Genomic DNA, 23,834 nt, shown 5'->3' on the forward strand with positions numbered 1-23,834 from the left:
CGCACACAACAGTCAGGTCAGGTTACTTTATTCCAAGCCCTTCTTTATATTCAATAACTGTATTATCCACCGCACACAACAGCCCGGTCAGGTTACTTTATTTCAAACCCTTCTTTCTATTCAATAACTATGGCCCTTATTCTGGTTGGTGCGGTAATATCCGCGTGCGTTCTTGCCGCCAATGTTTTGTGTCTGCGCATGTGCAGAGGCGTCTCTGCGCATGTGCGAGCGGGGCGTACGGCCAAATCCCGCATGAAATGTGAACATTCCGAACAGGGGGTGGAGAGGGGCATGAAGGGCTATTTGGGCTCATTACCATATGCATACGCCCCGCGTTTCATGGGCGTTCCCATGCAAACGCTGGGCGTACGTATGGTAATGCGGCCGTGACGCACGTGTAGGGGGCGGACATATGACATTGCCGGATGTCAGCTGCCCGCCCAGATCCCTGCTTTTGCACGGAAAAATGTCCGTGTGGTCTGAGGTTGCGGGAGCTGGTGGACCACTCGGTCCTGCATTCGATGGTATGCGACCATCGAATGATGAGGGAGGTTCCCTGAGATGGAAGGCGGGGTTTCGCACGCACGGTCCTGGCCGCATATTCGGATCCGGCCGCACCGACCAGAATAAGGCCCTTTATTATCCACTGCACACGACTGACAAGTCAGGTAACCATCTCCCAAGCTGCAGTCACCATGCGATAACTGTATTATCCACCGCACACAACAGCCCGGTCAGGTTACTGTATTCCAAGCAAACTAAATTATAACAAACAAAATAATAATCATAGTATACACAACTGAATGATTTATTTGTTGGGTGTTGTGGACGCACATTGCCGCAATGTACCGCGTGCGCCAAACTTGGCTGTGTGGTGGAACTAATGTGTTTTCTTTTTATCCTGAATAATAATATAAATGCATATTGTTTTCTTTTATACAGGTGGAAGGTTCAGAGACAAAGTGGGAGCACAGGGGCCATGAGGGCCACAGGGACCATGAGGGCCACAGGGGAGAGGGCCACGGGGAGCACAAGAGACACCGACACAGAGAGCACAAGTCCTCTAGGAAGCACTCCCCTGGAATGTATAAGCCATCCACAGACCGTACTGACACAGAGGTAACAGCCAAACGGTACAATCCTACAGCGCTTATTGGTCTGGTTACAGCGGAACAGGGGAGGAGGGGGGGGGGGGGGCATCACGGACATAACTTCACTGACATCTGTCACCCTGTGCCCTCCTCTATAGCAGCTGTGCTTAGCTTCAGATATTTGTACTGCTGCTGTGCTTAGCTTCAGATAGATGTATAGCTGCTGTGCTTAGTGTCAGATAGAGGTATAGCTGCTGTGCTTAGTGTCAGATAGAGGTATAGCTGCTGTGCTTAGCGTCAGATAGAGGTATAGCTGCTGTGCTTAGCGTCAGATAGAGGTACAGCTGCTCTGCTTAGCTTCAGATAGATGTATAGCTGCTCTGCTTAGCTTCAGATAGATGTATAGCTGCTCTGCTTAGCTTCAGATAGATGTATAGCTGCTGTGCTTAGCGTCAGATAGAGGTATAGCTGCTCTGCTTAGCTTCAGATAGATGTATAGCTGCTCTGCTTAGTGTCAGATAGATGTGTAGCTGCTCTGCTTAGCTTCAGATAGATGTATAGCTGCTCTGCTAGAGATAGATGTATAGCTGCTCTGCTTAGCTTCAGATATATGTATAGCTGCTCTGCAAGAGATAGATGTGTAGCTGCTCTGCTTAGCTTCAGATAGATGTATAGCTGCTGTGCTTAGTGTCAGATAGATGTATAGCTGCTCTGCTTAGCTTCAGATAGAGGTATAGCTGCTCTGCTTAGCTTCAGATAGATGTATAGCTGCTCTGCTTAGCTTCAGATAGATGTATAGATGCTCTGTTTAGCTTCAGATAGATGTATAACTGCTGTGCTTAGTGTCAGATAGATGTATGGTTGCTGTGCTTAGCTTCAGATATATGTGTTACTTCTGTGCTTAGTGTTAGATATGTGTAGCTGCTGTGCTTAGTGTCAGACAGACATGTAACTGCTGTGCTTAGTGTCAGACAGATGTGTATCTGCTGTGCTTCGTGTCAGATATATGTGTTACTTCTGTGCTTAGTGTCAGATATATGTGTAGGTGCTGTGCTTAGTGTCAGACAGACATGTAACTGCTGTGCTTAGTGTCAGATAGATGGGTTACTGCTGTGCTTAGTGTCAGATATTTGGGTTACTGCTGTCCTTGTGTCAGACAGACATGTATCTGCTGTGCTTACTGTCAGATATATGTGTAGCTGCAATGCTTAGTGTCAGATAGATGTACGGGTGCTGTGCTTAGTGTCAGATGGACATGTATCTGCTGTGCTTAGTGTCAGATAGATGTGTGGCTGCTGTGCTTAGTGTCAGATAGATGTGTTACTGCTGTGCTTAGTGTCAGACAGATGTGTATCTGCTGTGCTTAGTGTCAGATATATGTGTTACTTCTGTGCTTAGTGTCAGATATATGTGTAGCTGCTGTGCTTAGTGTCAGATAGATGTCTAGCTGCTGTGCTTAGCGCCAGATAGATGTGTTACTTCTGTGCTTAGTGCCAGATATATGTGTATCGGCTGTGCTTAGTGTCAGATATATGTGTTACTGCTGTGCTTCGTGTCAGATATGTGTTACTGCTGTGCTTAGTGTCAGATATATGTGTTACTGCTGTGCTTAGTGTCAGATATATGTGTTACTGCTGTGCTTAGTGCCAGATATGTGTATCGGCTGTGCTTAGTGTCAGATATATGTGTTACTGCTGTGCTTCGTGTCAGATATGTGTTACTGCTGTGCTTAGTGTCAGATATATGTGTTACTGCTGTGCTTAGTGTCAGATATATGTGTTACTGCTGTGCTTAGTGTCAGACAGACGTGTATCTGCTGTGCTTAGTGTCAGACAGATGTGTATCTGCTGTGCTTAGTGTCAGATATATGTGTAGCTGCTGTGCTTAGTGTCAGACAGACATGTAACTGCTGTGCTTAGTGTCAGATAGATGTATGGTTGCTGTGCTTAGTCTCAGATAGATGTGTTACTTCTGTGCTTAGTGTCAGATAGATGTGTAACGGCTGTGCTTAGTGTCAGATAGATGTGTAACGGCTGTGCTTAGTGTCAGATATATGTGTTACTGCTGTGCTTAGTGTCAGATATATGTGTTACTGCTGTGCTTAGTGTCAGACAGACGTGTATCTGCTGTGCTTAGTGTCAGACAGACGTGTATCTGCTGTGCTTAGTGTCAGATATATGTGTAGCTGCTGTGCTTAGTGTCAGACAGACATGTAACTGCTGTGCTTAGTGTCAGATAGATGTATGGTTGCTGTGCTTAGTCTCAGATAGATGTGTTACTTCTGTGCTTAGTGTCAGATATATGTGTAGCTGCTGTGCTTAGTGTCAGATAAATGTGTAGCTGCTGTGCTTAGTGTCAGATAGATGTGTTACTTCTGTGCTTAGTGTCAGACGGACGTGTATCTGCCGTGCTTAGTGTCCGATAGATGTGTTACTTCTGTACTTAGTGTCAGATAGACGTGTAACGGCTGTGCTTAGTGTCAGATAGATGTGTTACTTATGTGCTTAGTGTCAGACAGACGTGTATCTGCTGTGCTTAGTGTCAGATAGATGTGTTACTTCTGTGCTTAGTGTCAGATAGACGTGTAACGGCTGTGCTTAGTGTCAGATAGATGTGTTACTTATGTGCTTAGTGTCAGATAGAAGTGTAGCTGCTGTGCTTAGTGTCAGATAGATGTGTTACTTCTGTGCTTAGTGTCAGACAGACGTGTATCTGCTGTGCTTAGTGTCAGATAGATGTGTTACTTCTGTGCTTAGTGTCAGATATATGTTTAGCTGCTGTGCTTAGTGTCAGATAGATGTGTAGCTGCTGTGCTTAGTGTCAGATAGATGTACGGGTGCTGTGCTTAGCTTCTGATGTGTAATATGTATGCAGCAATGTCACCCAGACAGATAAAGTGTCCTGTCATTGTCACAGGTAGGGGGATCAGAGGTGGTGAGAGAAGACATGAACCACAGGCGTTACCGACACACCGAGACCAGGCGCAAGAGACCATTCCTCCCCGGGTCAATGGGACCTTTGAATGCCCGCCCTGTGGGACGCAGCGAAATGCGTCACAGTGAGAAAAAGGTAACAGCCACTCTGAGCCCATCATCCTGGGAGCAGCATTTCTGTGCTGCCCAATAACCTATATATTTCTGTATGTTCTTTATTCCAGGAGTAGACACCGGGAACATGGCCGCACAGAGACACCGGGAACATGGCTGCACGGAGACACCGGAGACACATGTCGTCTTGTACTCAGATATCGCAGCTGCTGTGCCTATCTCAGATGTGTAACTGCTTTGCTTAACTTCAGATACACATGTAACCGCTGTGCTTAGTGTCAGATAGATATATTACTATTGTGCTTAGAGCCAGATAGACATAAATGTTGTTCTTAGTGTCACATGTATAACTGCTGTGCTTATCTTCAGATAGTTGTGTAACTGCTGTGCTTATCTTCAGATAGATGGGTAATGCTGTGCTTATCTTCAGATAGATGTGTAACTGCTGTGCTTATCTTCAGATAGATGGGTAATTGCTGTGCTTATCTTCAGATAGATGGGTAATTGCTGTGCTTATCTTCAGATAGATGTGTAACTGCTGTGCTTATCTTCAGATAGATGGGTAACTGCTGTGCTTATCTTCAGATAGCTGGGTAACTGCTGTGCTTGGTATCCGATAAAGATATAACTCCTGTTCTTAGTGTCAGATTGATGTTTATCTGCTATGACAAATGGATAACTGCTGTGCTTAGCTTCAGATAATTATATACCAGAGCTGCCTCCCCTCCTGCATTCTGCAGGAGACTCACTGACATAGCAGCAATCTCCATCTCTCCCTCATTAGTCTAGCAATCTCCCTTATGTCACCTAGCCCACATTACACTGTTACATCATAGTTACCTCCCTCCTGCATTCTGCAGGAGACTGCCTGACATAGCAGCAATCTCCCTCTCTCCCTCATTAGTCTAGCAATCTCCCTCATGTCACCTAGCCCACATTATACTGTTACATCATAGTTACCTCCCTCCTGCATTCTGCAGGAGACTCCCTGACATAGCAGCAATCTCCCTCTCTCCCTCATTAGTCTAGCAATCTCCCTCATGTCACCTAGCCCACATTACACTGTTACATCATAGTTACCTCCCCTCCTGCATTCTGCAGGAGACTCCCTGACATAGCAGCAATCTCCCTCTCTACCTCATTAGTCTACCAATCTCCCTCTTGTCACCTAGCCCACATTACACTGTTACATCATAGTTACCTCCCCACCTGCATTCTGCAGGAGACTCTCTGACATAGCAGCGATTTCTCCCTTTCTCCCTCATTAGTCTAGCAATCTCCCTCATGTCGCCTCCCCCCTCTGTTTATCTCTTCACTGGCTCCCCATTCCTTTCCGAGTTCTCTTTAAACTCCTCACCACCACCTACAAGGCTCTCTCCTCCTCCACAGCTCCCTACCTCTCTTCACTAATCTCTATCCACACTCCCTCCCGTCCTCTTCGCTCCATCGCTGACCGCCGACTGACCTCTCACCTAATCACCTCCTCCCACTCCCGTGTCCAAGATTTCTCTCGCGCTGCCCCCCTGCACTGGAACAACCTCCCGCCACCCATCAGGCTTTCTGATTCCCTTACCTCCTTCAAGCGCTTCCTCAAAACCCACTTTTTTCGACTAGCCTATCCCTCCTCCTAACCTCTTTTGATCCTCCTATCCTGCCTCCGTTCCCCTCCGTTCCTACTTATCCTGTTGTTTTTCGTTCGTCCACCCACCTATTTTTAGTATGTTAACTCTTATGAGCAGGGCCCTCCTTCCTGTGCTCCTGTCCTGTTCTTCCCTTCCTCTACTTCATCTTCAGTCTCCTTGACAATTTTGACACCTACTTCTGAACTGATGCTGATTTTAGTTCTACCAGCTATACCCCTATTTATACTGTATCTTTCAACACACCCTGTACGTTACCTTGTAATTTGTTTTTGTTTTTTGTTTGCTATGTACGGCGCTGCTGACACTTTGTGGCGCCTTATAAATAAACGTACTACTACTACTACTACTACTAGCCCACATTACACTGTTACATCATAGTTACCTTCCCTCCTGCATTCTGCAGGAGACTCTCTGACATAGCAGCAATCTCCATCTCTCCCTCATTAGTCTAGCAATCTCCCTCATGTCATTTAGCCCACATTACACTGTTACATCATAGTTACCCCCGCCCCCTCCTGCATTCTGCAGGAGACTCACTGACATAGCAGCAATCTCCCTCTCTCTCTCATTAGTCTAGCAATCTCCCTCATGTCACCTAGCCCACATTACAATGTTACATCATAGTTACCTCCCCTCCTGCATTCTGCATGAGACTCCCTGACATAGCAGCAATCTCCCTCTCTCCCTCATTAGTTTAGCAATCTCCCTCATGTCACCTAGCCCACATTACACTGTCACATCATAGTTACCCCCGCCCCCTCCTGCATTCTGCAGGAGACTCCCTGACATTGCAGCAATCTCCCTCATTAGTCTAGTAATCTCCCTCATGTCACCTAGCCCACATTACACTGTTACATCATAGTTACCTCACTTCCTGCATTCTGCAGGAGACTCTCTGACATAGCAGCAATCTCCATCTCTCCCTCATTAGTCTAGCAATCTCCCTCATGTCACCTAGCCCACATTACACTGTTACATCATAGTTACCCCCGCCCCCTCCTGCATTCTGCAGGAGACTCCCTGACATAGCAGCAATCTCCCTCTCTCCCTCATTAGTCTAGCAATCTCCCTCATGTCACCTAGCCCACATTACACTGTTACATCATAGTTACCTCCCCTCCTGCATTCTGCAGGAGACTCCCTGACATAGCAGCAATCTCCCTCTCTCCCTCATTAGTTTAGCAATCTCCCTCATGTCACCTAGCCCACATTACACTGTTACATCATAGTTACCCCCGCCCCCTCCTGCATTCTGCAGGAGACTCCCTGACATAGCAGCAATCTCCCTCTCTCCCTCATTAGTCTAGTAATCTCCCTCATGTCACCTAGCCCACATTACACTGTTACATCATAGCTACCTCCCCTCCTGCATTCTGCAGGAGACTCCCTGACATAGCAGCAATCTCGCTCTCTCCCTCATAAGTCTAGCAATCTCCCTCATGTCACCTAGCCCACATTACACGGTTACATTTTTTGGGAAAAAAGGAATGTGAGACAGATACATTTACATTGAATCATCAGCACCATTTTCGAGAACTTTACCAAGTACAGTAGCTCTTACTAACTGCTTTGGGGCTCATCTACATTTGGATATAAGTCATTGTAAAAGATTCCTCTCAGATGTAGCAGTACACAGCCACGCTTCTAGGTGCCACGTTCACAATCTTCACAATCTCTCCATATATGGAACTAGACACGCCCTTTAAATGGAGCATGACACGCCCCCACAATGGGGTGCTGTGCAAAATTCTGCTACCAACTATAATCTTCCTGAAACTAGTTTTCAAAAGTAGCCAAGTATGTTATAACCACTGGGCCAAGGGTCTATTCCACATTTGTATGTGAGGGGCAGATTTATTAAGCTTGGTGAAGTGTGGCTGGTACTTTATCACCGGCCAATCATCTCCTACCTGTCATTTTTCAAACCAAGCCTGTAACTACACATTTGAGAGCTGATTGGCCGGTGATAAAGTACCAGCCACATTATCACTTCACCAAGCTTAATAAATCTGCCCTATAATCTCATATTTTACATACAAATCCGATGATGTCAGCTGCCCCAAGCCGCACGGCCGCACCCAGCGTATGCATATGTCCATTAGCAAAACAGTGCTCCCCCCTGCGAACATGCGGGGTAGTGAAACAGAATCAGGCCCAAACAGTGCTGCATCTTTGGAATGAGTATAAAAGTGGGATGTTATTGTCTGAGTCCCTATTTTACAAATTATAATTCCGTACCTCGTATCCATGGACTCAGGGAATCACAATGAAGAGAAAGTTCAGAGAATGACAACAAATCCAATATGTCCTGTATATCGGAGACCTGGATGTGATCCCAGTGACAGCGCAGTCCCCTCTGCAGTGCGAATCCTCTGTGCAGCATCACTCTGCAGATCTGTTCATTGAGGTGTACAGTGGATGAGGCCCTTTCCTCGCGGCCAGACGAGAATCTCTAGCAGGTGCAGCGTCAGTGACTGCGACAGAAGCGTGGCGTTTAACGATGATCAGTAATATGTTCTGTATTATGGGGTAAGTGGGGAGGATTGGCCGCCCGGCAACCTGGCAAATTCCCAGCTGGGCCGACTTCCACGCCATGTGTACCCCACAGTCACAGTGTGATAACGCAGATGGGTATCGTCTGGGAAATGAGCTGCCATAACCGCTGCCATTTGGAGAGTTGCAGGGATTGGTGTATCTCATATACACGGCATACACTGCGCCAGGGCACAGGCACATTACACTGCCCCTGGCAACACGCCTTACACTGCACCGGGGCACATGCACATTACACTGCCCCTGGCAACACGCCATACACTGCACCGGGGCACAGGCACATTACACTGCCCCTGGCAACACGCTGTACACTGCACCGGGGCACAGGCACATTACACTGGCCCTGGCAACACGCAGTACACTGCACCGGGGCACAGGCACATTACACTGCCCCTGGCAACACGCCGTACACTGCACCGGGGCACAGGCACATTACACTGCCCCTGGCAACACGCAGTACACTGCACCGGGGCACAGGCACATTACACTGCCCCACACTGCACCGGGGCACATGCACATTACACTGCCCCACACTGCACCGGGGCACAGGCACATTACACTGCCCCTGGCAACACGCCGTACACTGCACCGGGGCACAGGCACATTACACTGCCCCTGGCAACACGCCTTACACTGCACCGGGGCACATGCACATTACACTGCGAATGGCGATCCATGCAAGGGGGCACGGCACACTTATATGGTGTCCATGTCGACCTATGTAGATCACTGACGGTTCGGGAATTGGATGCGCGGGTGGATAGTGATCTGCAATAGTCTCGCAGTTCATTTGCAGATTTGCATGGGGCAGCAGCTATCTACCAGCTCCAGGGGTGGGGGCGGGGACAGGGTGTTCCTACATTATCCGTAACTCCCAGCATTCCCCTCTCCAGGAGGACACAATGCTCTGTCCCTGGGCTTCCCTGGTAATGAATGATTGCCAGTACCTGTGGTGACCCCTTTCTTATCAGTTACCTAGCTCCACACAGGTGCTGGCAATCCTACATTATCCATACCTCCCAGCATGCCCCTCTCCAGGAGGACACAATGCTCTGTTCCTGGGCTTCCCTGGTAATGTAGGATTGCCATCACCTGTGGTGACACCTTTCTTATCAGTTACCTAGCTCCCCACAGGTGCTGGCAATCCTACATTATCCATACCTCCCAGCATGCCCCTCTCCAGGGGGACACAATGCTCTGCTCCTGGACTTCCCTGGTAATGTATGATTACCAGCACCTGTGGTGACCCCTTTCTTATCAGTTACCTAGCTCCCCACAGGTGCTGGCAATCATACATTATCCATACCTCCCAGCATGCCCCTCTCCAGGAGGACACAATGCTCTGTTCCTGGACTTCCCTGGTAATGTAGGATTGCCAGCACCTGTGGTGACACCTTTCTTATCAGTTACCTAGCTCCCCACAGGTGCTGGCAATCCTACATTATCCATACCTCCCAGCATGCCCCTCTCCAGGAGGACACAATGCTCTGTTCCTGGACTTCCCTGGTAATGTATGATTACCAGCACCTGTGGTGACCCCTTTCTTATCAGTTACCTAGCTCCCCACAGGTGCTGGCAATCATACATTATCCATACCTCCCAGCATGCCCCTCTCCAGGAGGACACAATGCTCTGTTCCTGGGCTTCCCTGGTAATGTAGGATTGCCAGCACCTGTGGTGACACCTTTCTTATCAGTTACCTAGCTCCCCACAGGTGCTGGCAATCCTACATTATCCATACCTCCAAGCATGCCCCTCTCCAGGAGGACACAATGCTTTGCTCCTGGGCTTTCCTGGTAATGTATGATTGCCAGCACCTGTGGTGACACCTTTCTTATCAGTTACCTAGCTCCACACAGGTGATGGCAATCATACATTGTCCATACCTCCCAGCATGCCCCTCTCCAGGAGGACACAATGCACTGTTCCTGGGCTTCCCTGGTAATGTATGATTGCCAGCCCCTGTGGTGACACCTTTCTTATCAGTTACCTAGCTCCCCACAGGTGCTGGCAATCATACATTATCCATACCTCCCAGCATGCCCCTCTCCAGGAGGACACAATGCTCTGCTCCTGGGCTTCCCTGGTAATGTAGGATTGCCAGCACCTGTGGTGACACCTTTCTTATCAGTTACCTAGCTCCACACAGGTGATGGCAATCATACATTATCCATACCTCCCAGCATGCCCCTCTCCAGGAGGACACAGTGCTCTGTTCCTGGACTTCCCTGGTAATGTATGATTGCCAGCACCTGTGGTGACACCTTTCTTATCAGTTACCTAGCTCCCCACAGGTGATGGCAATCATACATTTTACATGTATACCATAACAGAAAATAAAGGGTGAGAGACTCCGTAGTACCTATATATCGGTACCGGGTGCTTTAACCTGTGGCTACAGATAGTGGTAGATGCTCAAATTAGTTTAGTAATATTACTCAGGTGCATGAGGGAGGGGTTAATAGATTCCGTTACAGCATCTTATATAGCGCAGCAGATTCCGTTACAGTGTCTTACATAGCGCAGCAGATCCCGTTACAGTGTCTTATATAGCGCAGCGGATTCCGTTACAGTGTCTTATATAGTGCAGCAGATTCCGTTATAGCGTCTTATATAGCGCAGCACATTCTGTTACAGTGTCTTATATATCGCAGCAGATTCCGTTAGCGTCTTATATATCGCAGCGGATTCCGTTACAGTGTCTTATATAGCGCAGCAGATTCCGTTACAGCGTCTTATATAGCGCAGCAGATTCCGTTACAGCGTCTTATATAGCGCAGCAGATTCTGTTACAGCGTCTTATATAGCGCAGCAGATTCTGTTACAGCGTCTTATATAGCGCAGCAGATTCCGTTACAGTGTCTTATATAGCAGCAGATTCCGTTACAGTGTCTTATATAGCGCAGCAGATTCCGTTACAGCATCTTATATAGCGCAGCAGATTCCATTACAGCGTCTTATATAGCAGCAGATTCCGTTACAGTGTCTTATATAGCAGCAGATTCCGTTACAGTGTTTTATATAGTGCAGCAGATTCCGTTACAGCGTCTTATATAGCGCAGCAGATTCCCTTACAGCGTCTTATATAGCACAGCAGATTCCATTACAGCGTCTTATATAGCGCAGCAGATTCTGTTACAGCGTCTTATATAGCGCAGCAGATTCCGTTACAGCGTCTTATATAGCGCAGCAGATTCCGTTACAGCGTCTTATATAGCGCAGCAGATTCCGTTACAGTGTCATATATAGCACAGTAGCTTCCGTTACAGCTTCTTATATAGCGCAGCAGATTCTGTTACAGCGTCTTATATAGCGCAGCAGATTCCGTTACAGCATCTTATATAGCGCAGCAGATTCCATTACAGCGTCTTATATAGCCCAGCAGATTCCGTTACAGCGTCTTATATAGCGCAGCAGATTCCATTACAGTGTCTTATATAACGCAGCAGAATCCATTACAGTGTCTTATATAGCGCAGCAGATTCCGTTACAGTGTCTTATATAGCGCAGCAGATTCCGTTACAGGTTCTTATATAGCGCAGCAGATTCCGTTACAGCATCTTATATAGCCCAGCAGATTCTGTTACAGCGTCTTATATAGCGCAGCAGATTCCCTTACAGCGTCTTATATAGCGCAGCAGATTCCGTTACAGCGTCTTATATAGCGCAGCACATTCTGTTACAGCGTTTTATATAGCGCAGCAGATTCCGTTACAGCGTCTTATATAGCGCAGCAGATTCCGTTACAGCGTCTTATATAACACAGCAGATTCCGTTGCGCTTTACAATAGTCGACAGTGATATAACAAACTGGGTAACAACAGACAGACTTGGAGGTAGGAGGGCCCTGCTGTAAAGGCCCCCATACACTAGGGCGACTTGTCCTTAGGACAAGTCGCCCCCGACTCCCCCCTGAGCTTCCCCGGCTGCTCCCTGGGGGAGCTTGATTAGATTGGCACTTGATGTGCCATTTTTTACATGTGGTAAATCGTCTCGATTTATCACATGTAAAAAACCCGGGGAGCAGGGGGGGGGGGGGCAACAGAGGTGGGAGCTGGTGGGAGCAGGGGGGCTGGGGACGCTGCGGGGGACAGCGTCTGTGTGGCGAGGCGGTAGAGGGAGCAGGGGGGGCTGGGGACGCTGCGGGGGACACAGGCGGCATAGAGCCGGGCAGGGGGAGCCGGCGGGAGCTGTCAGTGCTAGAAAAAAAAAGCCTATACAATGAATGGGCAGCCAATTGCTGACTGGCTGAGAGAGCGCTCAGCCAATCACAGGCCGCCCATGCATTGTATGGGCTTTTTTTTTTTTTATTCAGTACTGACAGCTCCCGGCTCCCCCTGCCCGGCTCTATGCCGCCTGTGTCCCCCGCAGCGTCCCCAGCACCCCTGCTCCCTCTACCTCCTCGCCGCCCCACTAGGTCCCAAGTCGGGTGGTCGGACGTGCAGCAGGTCCGACCACCCGACGCAGATCCGATGCGCACGGGACCGCGCATCGGATCTGAGGGGACATCAAAACTAGCCGATTTTGGTCCGATTTCGGCCAGATCCGACTGATCTGGCTGAAATCGGACCAAAATCGGCTAGTGTATGGGGGCCTTAAGCTTACAATCTATAGGGACATAGGAGGGAAACACAAGGACAGGCAGCAGTAATAGCATAGCTTGTAGGTCCAGAAGGGAAGCTATATAATACATAAGTTTGAGTTTGAAGAAACTCAGGAGCCCGAGGTGTGCTCCCACCACCAGTGCTGTGCCTAAACACGTGCATAGGGGTCGTGCGATCGAATGGACCCTCTCCCAAAGGAGAAGGGCCCCATTTTTCCCCTAACCTCTCTTAGCCATAAGGCCGAAGAGGGGAAAAAAGGGATCGGTGGGTCCTCTTCGCCGGAGCTCAGAGAGACCCTCTTTCCTCAACCCTCGGAAGGGTCAGGACGGTGGGTCCTCCGCACCCGAAGGTTTGGAGAGACCCGCATTAGGCTTCCCTCCGCCTTGCGGCTCGGGGTCGCCCACGAGGGGACCGAAGCTCTCCCCAAAAGGATGAGAACTTTGGTACATTGGGGAATGGTAGGCCCGTTAGGGTCGACCACACAACCCTAAAAAACAGTGACAAACGACAGAAAACAGAAAACGTGAAAAGTGCACGAAGAGAAATAAATAATAAAGAGGACCCCAGCCAGAAGGCCGGGGTGGGGGTGTGAAAAATTGTCCTACCCCATCCAAAAGGACGAGGTAAGGACGTGAAGCGCTAACCTAGAGGGGGAAGTGCGCAGTGCTAGTGCTTACTAGTGCATGGTGATTTTGGGATCACCCGTGCATGTTCGGCACCCCCGAGTTTCCCCGGGGGCACAGTGCAGCCTCGGACTCCAAGCAGCCGACCGATCAGCGTCCGACCAAGTGTTTCTCTGCTCCCATCGTAGGGCACTTTCCAGCCCCTGGCATGGGAATGGGTACTCCACTGGGCTTTTCGACTGACTCCCTTAGGGGCTGCGACCCCCTCGGAAGAGCAATCTACTCAGTCTCAGTGTTTCTCCGATCCCAAGGTTAAGGTACTAAGCTGGGCCTTTCGCGGTCTCCCCATCAGAGGCTACGAACCTCTGGAACAGGAGCCATCTACTCAGTCCCAGCCTTTCTCCGCTCCTTGGGAATGGATACTAAACTGAGCTTTTCGCTGTCTCATCCTTCGGGGGCTACGAACCCCGTCAAGAGAGTCACTAGGCCCAGTCACTAGGCCCAGTGTTTCTCCCCCCCTCTCACCAGGGGAAGCGGTCATCTATTAGAATGAACTTAGGTCTACAGTCATTAGGTCGACCCCACTAGGTCGACTGGCAGGAAGGTCGACCTGACTTAAGGTCGACATGGGCCAAGGTCGACATGACTTAAGGTCAAATTTGCATAAAGGTCGACATGAGGAAGGTCGACTGGTCATAAGGTCGACATGGGTTTTTCACTGTTTTTTGAGCCGACATGTGCTGACAGGCGGTATTTCATGCCCTACCATCCACTAGGGCGTGGAGGAGGTTATTAAAGCTGTGGCGAGCAAAGCGAGCCACCGTGCCCGAAGCATTGCGAGCGTCCGATTCTCATTGCCAACTGTGTCCATGTCGACTGTGTCGACATTTGGGTAAAAAAACAGTGAAAAACTCATGTCGACCTTATGACCAGTCGACCTTCCTCATGTCGACCTTTATGCAAATTTGACCTTAAGTCATGTCGACCTTGGCCCATGTCGACCTTAAGTCAGGTCGACCTTCCTGCCAGTCGACCTAGTTGGGTCGACCTAATGACTGTAGACCTAAGTGTGGTCTGACAGATGTACCGATTCCGTACCTTCACCTCTGCCAGTGGTAGGAGGTGTTGTTTCCGTAAACCCAACAACACCTCCTACCACTGGCAGAGGTGAAGGTACTCAGCCAGACTTTTCACCACTCCCAGGCAAAAAAGAGGGGTCCCAACCCTCCGCCCATCAGAGCAGCTACTCAGTCCAGCCTTTCTCTATTCTCTGCCAGGGGCCAGTCCATACCCACTGATAAGAACAGATACTACACTTGATCTTAGCCAAAAGGCCGAGAAGCGACATATTGTGTAGGTGGGTTAGGTTCTAGTAATCTGGCCGTAAAGATGACGAAGTTGTACTATGAAACGCGTTAGAGCGGGGCCTGTGACGTCCGCTCTGTCTGTGCCTGGCTCCCCTGCCCGCGTCTGTCCCTGCGTGGTCCATCAGCACGCTGTTCTCACCGGAGGTGTTCCCAGCGGGTGATTGTGGTCTGCGGCTGTGCTCCGGAACTCCAGTAAGAGGTTGCCTGGTTGATTGTTGATAAAATCTTGTGGTACCCTGCCCACAGCGTCTTTTTACTTGGAACGAGCACACGGTTGCTCCCCTTGGATCTGTTTTTATCTGTATCCCATTAAAAAATTGTCATTTATGCTCTATGGAACACCTCTCCTGTCCTCTTTTTTGACATCTATCTATCTATCTATCTATCTATCTATCTATCTAGATAGATATGTATACATACATACATACATACAAACACACCGCTGTGGTTCACGTCATCACGTGTCCCCTATTGCAGGGACATCTCCTATCCCCCAGTGCTGCTCTCCACACATGGTCAGCAAAGGGTTACTGTGAGGACTGTACCAGTGTTCCCAGCACTGGGGGAGGAGAGGGAGTATACTACCAGTGTAATGGCTGCTAGAGCCTGTGTACACCCCCCCTCCTGTGACAGTGATGGTATCACCTGCCTGGGGGGAGGAGCACGAGGTGCTGGCAATAATGGCTGCTGCTGTAAAGCAAGAGGTAAAGTGCCCCAGTGCTGACAATGTATCTGTATACTGGTGATAATGTATCTGTATACTGGTGATAATGTATCTTTATACTGGTGATAATGTATCTGTATACTGGTGATAATGTATCTGTATACTGGTGATAATGTATCTGTATACTGGTGATAATGTATCTTTATACTGGTGATAATGTATCTGTATACTGGTGGTAATGTATATACTGTAATAATATATCTATATACTGGTGGTAATGTATCTATATACTGGTGGTAATGTATCTATATACTGGTGGTAATGTATCTGTATACTGGTGGTAATGTATATACTGTAATAATGTATCTATATACTGGTGATAAAGAATCTATATACCATAGCTCCCAACATAACCCTCTCCAGGAGGGACACAATGCTCTGTTGCTTTACTTCCCTCTTAATTTAGGATTACCATCACCTGTGGTGAAACACCTCCCCCACGCATACACACACACACACATAATGCCCACATTTGCAGTACTGCTTCTATACACAATGCCCACATTTGCAGTACTGCTTCTATACACAATGCCCACATTTGCAGTACTGCTTCTATATACAATGCCCACATTTGCAGTCTGCTTCTATACACAATGCCCACATTTGCAGTGCTGCTTCTATACACAATGCCCACATTTCATTTGCAGTGCTGCTTCTATACACAATGCCCACATTTGCAGTGCTGCTTCTATACACAATGCCCACATTTGCAGTGCTGCTTCTATACACAATGCCCACATTTGCAGTGCTGCTTCTATACACAATGCCCACATTTGCAGTACTGCTTCTCTACACAATGCCCACATTTGCAGTACTGCTTCTCTACACAATGCCCACATTTGCAGTACTGCTTCTATACACAATGCCCACATTTGCAGTAATGCTTCTATACACAATGCCCACGACCTCAGTGCTGTGAGGCAGTAATGCTAACCATTACACCATCCGTGCTGCCCTGTATATATAACACATGGTGGGGATAGAACCCATGACCTCAGCGCTGTGAGGCAGTAATGTAACCATTACACCGTCCGTACTGCCCTGTATATATAACACATGGTGGGGATAGAACCCATGACCTCAGCGCTGTGAGGCAGTAACGCTAACCATTACACCACACAGTAACCGTACCAAAGTGATAATGTAGTACTAATACACACTAACAGTACAGAAGTGATAATGTACTAATAATACACAGTAACAGAGTAACAGTACAGAAGTGATAATGTAGTAATAATACACAGTAACAGTACAGAAGCGATAATGTAGTAATAATACACAGTACAGCAGTGATAATGTAGTAATAATACACAGTAACAGTACAGAAGTGATAATGTAGTAATAATACACAGTAACAGTACAGAAGTGGTAATGTAGTAATAATATACAGTAACATAGTAACTGTTCAGAAGTGATAATGTAGTAATAATACATAGTAACAGTACAGAAGTGATAATGTACTAATAATACACAGTAACAGAGTAACAGTACAGAAGTGATAATGTAGTAATAATACACAGTAACAGTACAGAAGCGATAATGTAGTAATAATACACAGTACAGCAGTGATAATGTAGTAATAATACACAGTAACAGTACAGAAGTGATAATGTAGTAATAATACACAGTAACAGTACAGAAGTGATAATGTAGTAATAATATACAGTAACATAGTAACTGTACAGAAGTGATAATGTAGTAATAATACACAGTAACAGTACAGAAGTGATAATGTAGTAATAATACACAGTAACAGTACAGAAGTGATAATGTAGTATTAATACAGAGTAACAGTACCGAAGTGATTATGTAGTAATAATACACAGTAACATAGTAACAGTGCAGAAGTGATAATGTAGTAATAATACACAGTAACAGTACAGAAGCGATAATGTAGTAATAATACACAGTAACAGTACAGAAGTGATAATGTAGTAATAATACACAGTAACAGTACAGAAGTGATAATGTAGTAATAATACACAGTAACAGTACAGAAGTGATAATGTAGTAATAATACACAGTAACAGTACAGAAGCGATAATGTAGTAATAATACACAGTAAAAGTACAGAAGTGATAATGTAGTAATAATACACAGTAACACAGTAACAGTACAGAAGTGATAATGTAGTAATAATACACAGTAACAGTACAGAAGTGATAATGTAGTATTAATACAGAGTAACAGTACCGAAGTGATTATGTAGTAATAATACACAGTAACATAGTAACAGTGCAGAAGTGATAATGTAGTAATAATACACAGTAACAGTACAGAAGCGATAATGTAGTAATAATACACAGTAACAGTACAGAAGTGATAATGTAGTAATAATACACAGTAACAGTACAGAAGTGATAATGTAGTAATAATACACAGTAACAGTACAGAAGTGATAATGTAGTAATAATACACAGTAACAGTACAGAAGCGATAATGTAGTAATAATACACAGTAAAAGTACAGAAGTGATAATGTAGTAATAATACACAGTAACACAGTAACAGTACAGAAGTGATAATGTAGTAATAATACACAGTATTATATGTATACAGGGAGATCAGTACACACAAATTGCACCTTGGCACACACAGGTTACACACACTCTTGAGAGATTAGTAGAGGAAGGTGAGATTTCACTTGGTGCTCTCGTTACTCACATGTCTGTTTCTCTAGTTTCAGGTGTATTTATGACAAAGAGAGATGTGACGTATACCTGCATGCATCAGGAGACATAGGGGAGAGCAGCCAGATTCCCAGAAGTCACATTAAAGCTGCCATATTCCTCTACGTAGTGACTTGGAGCCTCCACTTGAGATCAGAAGCCTGGAAGTTGTTGAACAATGGAAGATCCATCCCCAGACCAGGTACATGGGATGGAAACCATGAATACGGCCCAAGATAGGAGAGAGCACCCTGATGGGAGTGAGTCTTCCCATTCCCCCATTCCTCCATCGATGGATCATGACGATGTGGACTTTATAGGGATCCAGTACCCAGTCTGTGCGGAGAATGACCGTGAAGCTATTAAATCACAGTGTGAAAAGGTCCCAGAGATAGAAATCAAACTAGAGTCTAGCGATGATGAGGACAAATTCAATCAGAATACGGCATGTTCCTATCACCATCAAAAAAAGAGAAGTGGACCCAATGCAAGTTCTAAAGCCTTAGCTGGTGACACAAGGAAAGGCCTGGCTGTGGAAGAAAGACCTCTCATGGGACTAAATGATACAAACAGCCCTAGCCCCTCAGCTATCCGGCCAACCAGAAAGAGGAAGTCCACCTCTGAGGTCTGGGAGTTTTTTTGCCGTGATCCCAGCAACATCTGTAGGGCTATATGTAGCCTCTGCCGAATGAGCGTCAGCAGGGGAAAACTAGGGGGGAACTTTGGGACTACAGCTCTGAAGCGCCACTTGGAGAGCAAGCATCCGCTGGAATGGGCCCAGCGTAGGTCCATGAGATTGCAGAAAGCTGATGTAGAGGAAGAAGAGGAGGAGACATGCGAGGATGAAGAGGAAAAAGATGAGGGCTACCAAAACTCATTCAATGCGCCCAGTGCCCAGTATGGTGCCCATAAATCCATACAAGCTCCAGAAACCCTGTTCGTGTCTCCTCAGGCTCATAGTTTACCCACGACATATGAGATCATTGATTCCAGTGATGAGGATGAAGACAAAGAAAAGAGCGGAAATATTCTGCTGGAGCTTGAAGAAGGACTGGATAGGAAGAGAAAGAAGGTTGAGGATGACGGTAGAATAAATGATCAAGATTCCAGTTATAGCATTAATATTAGACACCCCACTAATGCTTCGTTTGGACTACAAAGGACACAGGCCACCAACTCAATAAGTTTCAGTTTCCCTGACTATCGAACAATGCCTCCTGGAGCCCGCAGGAGAAGATCTACCTCCGCTGTTTGGCAGTTCTTCTTCATTGACCGCGCAAACATCTGCAGAGCCGTCTGTACCTTATGTCAAACAAGCGTCAGTCGTGGGAAGCAAGGTGGGCATTTTGGGACCTCTGCGCTTATGCGCCATCTAGAGGGAAAGCATCCATTAGAGTGGGGGAGGGGGAAACCTAATAAGCCAAAGAATGCCAGTATTGCGGAGGCAGATGAAGATGAGGAGGAAGATCTGGATGAACATATTATATATCCCCAGGCCCAGGTAGCTTATGGCCAGTATGGGACACCTGGCTTACCTATCTATTCTGATATGTCAGAAGGTTTGAGCCCAACGTTTAACACTGTCCCCATGGAGTACGATAATGAAAGCGAAGATGCCTTGAGGCAGAACCATAGTGTCTCCACCGAGAACACTCTACCATCTTTTAAGGAGAATCATTTGGATCCATTAAGTCTCAGCCTCAAAGCAAATGGTAAATACCCCCCCAATCACCCCAAAGCCCAGACTTGGAACAGTAGTATAACCGAGCTCATGTGCGAAATGGCATTACCCTACTCCTTTGTTAGTTCCAAAGCTTTTCAGAAGTTTATGGCAAGAGCCGACCCACAGTATTCTGTTCCTACGAAATCCTTCTTCTCTGGAAAGGCCATACCGCAGCTTTACGAAGCAGTCTGCGAAAAGATAATGGGCGAGCTGAAGAGGTCACAGTGCCCTCATGTCCACATCACAGCACACGTGTGGAGCAGTGACCTTACCATGGACTACCTGGCGTTAACAGCCCACTGGGCACTTTTCAACTCAGAGGCCGATCAGCCCACGGAGCGAAAGTACGCTGTCCTGTGCATTAAACGTTTCCCAAAAGAATACACAGAGAGCAACATCCAACAGGAACTCAATCGGCAAGTTAACTTATGGCTTGCCCCAAATGGCCTAAGCCCAGGATTCTTCATCTCCAGTGGAGATTTCAATCTTTTACATGCCATTAGAGGTGCCAATTATACCCATATACCTTGCTTTACCCATTCTCTGAATTTGCTGGTAAAGGATTTCCTTCAAAACAACCGCTACATTATAGGTGTCCTCACAGTGGCCAGAAAAGTATGCAGTCACTTTGTCCGATCTGCCAGGGCAAGAAGAATGCTTAGTGAGCTTCAATACCAAAACCATTTACCAAAGCACTCTCTGAAAACAGAGACCGTACCTCACTGGAAATCCACGTTCTACATGCTACAAAGACTCCTGGAGCAGCAGAGGGCTGTCCAAGAGTACTTCGTAATGCACAAAGTGGAAATGATGGACGTCCTTCTTACCTCAAGCCAGTGGAACCTCATGGCATCCTTGGTGGCTCTGTTGCAGCCATTTGAGATGGCCACTCGAGAAGTTAACGCCAATAACTCTTCTCTCAGCCAAGTGTTGCCAGAACTTCGTTATCTCCATATGTTCTTGAAACAAATCAGAGGGCACTTTGAAAGTAAAGGAGATGGCAATGGGGTGGTTCTTGCCGACAGCTTTGCACTCAAGCTTTCCACAGATTATGGCGTCAATGAAATGTTCCAGAAAGAAGAGTATGTCTTGTCCACCTTGCTGGATCCACGCTTCAAAGGAAGAATCGAGGTAATCTTGCCACCAGAGTCTGATATTGACCACTGGAAGCAGGTTCTGGTGAAGAAAGTGAAAGAGGTCATGTCTTCAGCTTCCACCGTGTACTCCAACTCCCAAATGAGCCACCCAGCCGCTCCATTCAGAGACAATGCAGAGTCTCAACAGTTGCCCGGCAAACATTTTGTCTTGGAAGCAGGCAACACGGGCGTGGTCCCACACTGGAGGAGAAACGTGGCTGCCCCACCATTAATCCACAAGGAGAAATCGTTAATCGAACACTTGGAAAGTGTTGGCCTTTTGGCCTCCAAATCTACAGGGGCTTCCTTGTCGACGGAGAGCCATTCCGCCTGTGTGATGGTGGAAAAATACCTGCAGGACAACAAAACCATTGGAGCCAAAGACGACCCTTTGATCTACTGGCACAAACGGACATGGGTGTGGCCAGCGCTTACTAAATTGGCCGTTATGTATCTTACCTGCCCGCCATCAAGTATTTTTGCAGAGCGTGTTTTCAAGTCACCACATACCTTTGCGGACAAACAGCGTTTGTCAGACATTGTGGAAGGAATGGAGCATATAGTTTTCCTTAAATTCAACCTGAAGAACTTTCCGGACTATAATCCCCCACCTCTGATCTTCTCCTCCGACAATGACACAGAACAGAGTGACAGCGAAGAGGGGTTTTAATGTTATCATGTACTCGCCAACTGTGTTTCTCCTCCGACACAAGTCCGGGTGTGGTGAGTGTCGGGAACCTGAGAGTGTCCACTCACTTTCGGGTCTTTATCTAAGTTTCTGCTACAAACAAAAGGCTTGAGTGTTATGGCGATGTCCAAGAGGTCATCTCCGCAGACTGTCCCGGGATAATGTGCTGCTCTCTGATCATATCATAGTCTACGTACCTCGGCCTTAAGATGAATTCAACTGAATGAGGAAGTGGTGATGTCATTACTCACCAGTTATAAGTGATGACATCATTACTTTGGAATTTTATGTAATCTACAGTAGATGATCACCCTTATCCATTATTCTTATACTTTATTCACATAAATATAAAATGATTACGTTGATCTACGTCTCAGCTGTCCATTTACTGGTGAAGCTCTTGTTTGTTCAGTAACTATAGGTTACGTCTGAGAGGGTTCTAAAGGCTTTTCAAATGGAAAGTGATGGTGTTCTCATCAACCTATAAGAGTCTAGCTATCATTTCTCTGTTGCTTACTAGAAAATTCGGTACTTGTGTATTATGAAGGCGCCCACTAAGCTATTTGCTTAGAGGGCTATTCTGCGTAGGAAAATCGCATTTCATCTCATCTCATGGGCCATGAGATGCCGTACGTAAGAAATTTGGGTGCCGTGATAATACACAAGTATCAAAAATTCTATACCAAATCTTATTGGCCACTATGAGCAAGCTTAAAGACCAATGGACATCTGCCCATACATACAGAAGAGATAATGTCCCTTATTCAGATCTGATCGCAGCACACATTTGTGTGAGTTATTTTGTTTCTGTGCAGGGTAAATACTGGCTGCATTATTTTTACACTGCAATTTAGATTCCAGGGGCAGATTAATTAAGCTCGGTGAAGTGATAAAGTGTCTGGTACTTTATCACCGGCCAATCAACGCCTAACTGTGAAGTTACAGGCTTAGTTTGAAAAATGACAGATAGGAGCATAGCTGTCTACCCTCCTGCATTCCGCAGAAGACTCCCTGAAATAGCAGTAATCTCCCTCTCTCCCTCATTAGTCTAGCAATCTCCCTCATGTCACCTAGCCCACATTACACTGTTACATCATAGTTGCCTCCCCACCTGCATTCCGCAGGAGACTCCCTGACATAGCAGCAATCTCCCTCTCTCCCTCATTAGTCTAGCAATCTCCCTCATGTCACCTAGCCCACATTATACTGTTACATCATGGTTACCTCCCCCCATGCATTCCGCAGGAGACTCCCTGAAATAGCAGTAATCTCCCTCTCTCCCTCATTAGTCTAGCAATCCCCCTCATGTCACCTAGCCCACATTATGCTGTTACATCATAGTTACCTCCCCTCCTGCATCCTGCAGGAGACTCCCTGGCACAGCAGCAATCTCCCTTTCTCCCTCATTAGTCTAGCAATCTCCCTCATGTCACCTAGCCCACATTACACTAGTACATCATAGTTACCTCCCCTCCTGCATTCTGCAGGAGACTCCCTGACATAGCAGCAATCTCCCTCTCTCCCTCATTAGTCTAGCAATCTCCCTCATGTCACCTAGCCCACATTACACTAGTACATCATAGTTAACTCCCCTCCTGCACTCTGCAGGAGACTCCCTGAAATAGCAGCAATCTCCCTCAGTCCATCATTAGTCTAGCAATCTCCCTCATGTCACCTAACCTACATTACATTGTTACATCATAGTTACCTACCCTCCTGCATTCTGCAGGAGACTCCCTGACTTAGCAGCAATCTCCCTCATTAGTCTAGCAATCTCCCTCATGTCACCTAGCCCACATTACACTGTTACATCATAGTTACCTCCCCTCCTGCATTCTGCAGGAGACTCCCTGAAATAGCAGCAATCTCCCTCTCTCCCTCATTAGTCTAGCAATCTCCCTCATGTCACCTAACCCACATTACATTGTTACATCATAGTTACCTCCCCTCCTGCATTCTGCAGGAGA

At 46.9% G+C, this 23,834-nt stretch overlaps 2 protein-coding genes and 1 pseudogene across 10 annotated transcripts in view; 2 read left to right on the top strand and 1 right to left on the bottom strand.

Moving 5' to 3' along the window:
• LOC146079922 (uncharacterized) overlaps positions 1-4,774 on the top strand; it is a 53,816-nt gene extending 49,042 nt beyond the window's left edge. For all 9 annotated transcript variants that reach the window (XM_083186642.1, XM_083186645.1, XM_083186646.1 and 6 more), the window contains 3 exons: positions 943-1,119; positions 4,008-4,160; positions 4,249-4,774. In XM_083186642.1, coding sequence (XP_083042768.1) covers positions 943-1,119; positions 4,008-4,160; positions 4,249-4,254 — 336 coding nt within the window. In that variant the 3' untranslated portion in view covers positions 4,255-4,774. The remainder of the gene's footprint in view (positions 1-942; positions 1,120-4,007; positions 4,161-4,248) is intronic.
• A 9,998-nt stretch (positions 4,775-14,772) lies between these two features.
• Positions 14,773-14,907, bottom strand: LOC146006093 (U2 spliceosomal RNA; annotated as a pseudogene).
• A 608-nt stretch (positions 14,908-15,515) lies between these two features.
• On the top strand, positions 15,516-22,232 carry ZBED6 (zinc finger BED-type containing 6). The gene is made up of 2 exons (XM_083186639.1): positions 15,516-15,632; positions 18,332-22,232. The coding sequence occupies exon 2, from the start codon at positions 18,499-18,501 to the stop codon at positions 21,847-21,849; it is 3,351 nt and encodes a 1,116-aa protein (XP_083042765.1). The 5' UTR covers positions 15,516-15,632; positions 18,332-18,498; the 3' UTR covers positions 21,850-22,232.
• Positions 22,233-23,834: the final 1,602 nt, after the last annotated feature.

This window comes from Crinia signifera, chromosome 5 (assembly GCF_055691185.1).
Source record: "Crinia signifera chromosome 5, ASM5569118v1, whole genome shotgun sequence".
Classification (NCBI taxonomy): domain Eukaryota; kingdom Metazoa; phylum Chordata; class Amphibia; order Anura; family Myobatrachidae; genus Crinia; species Crinia signifera.

What these genes read in the sequence shown, in the direction of transcription:
- ZBED6 (XM_083186639.1), top strand. Translation starts at nt 18,499, where the DNA reads ATGGAAGATCCATCCCCAGACCAGGTACATGGGATGGAAACCATGAAT.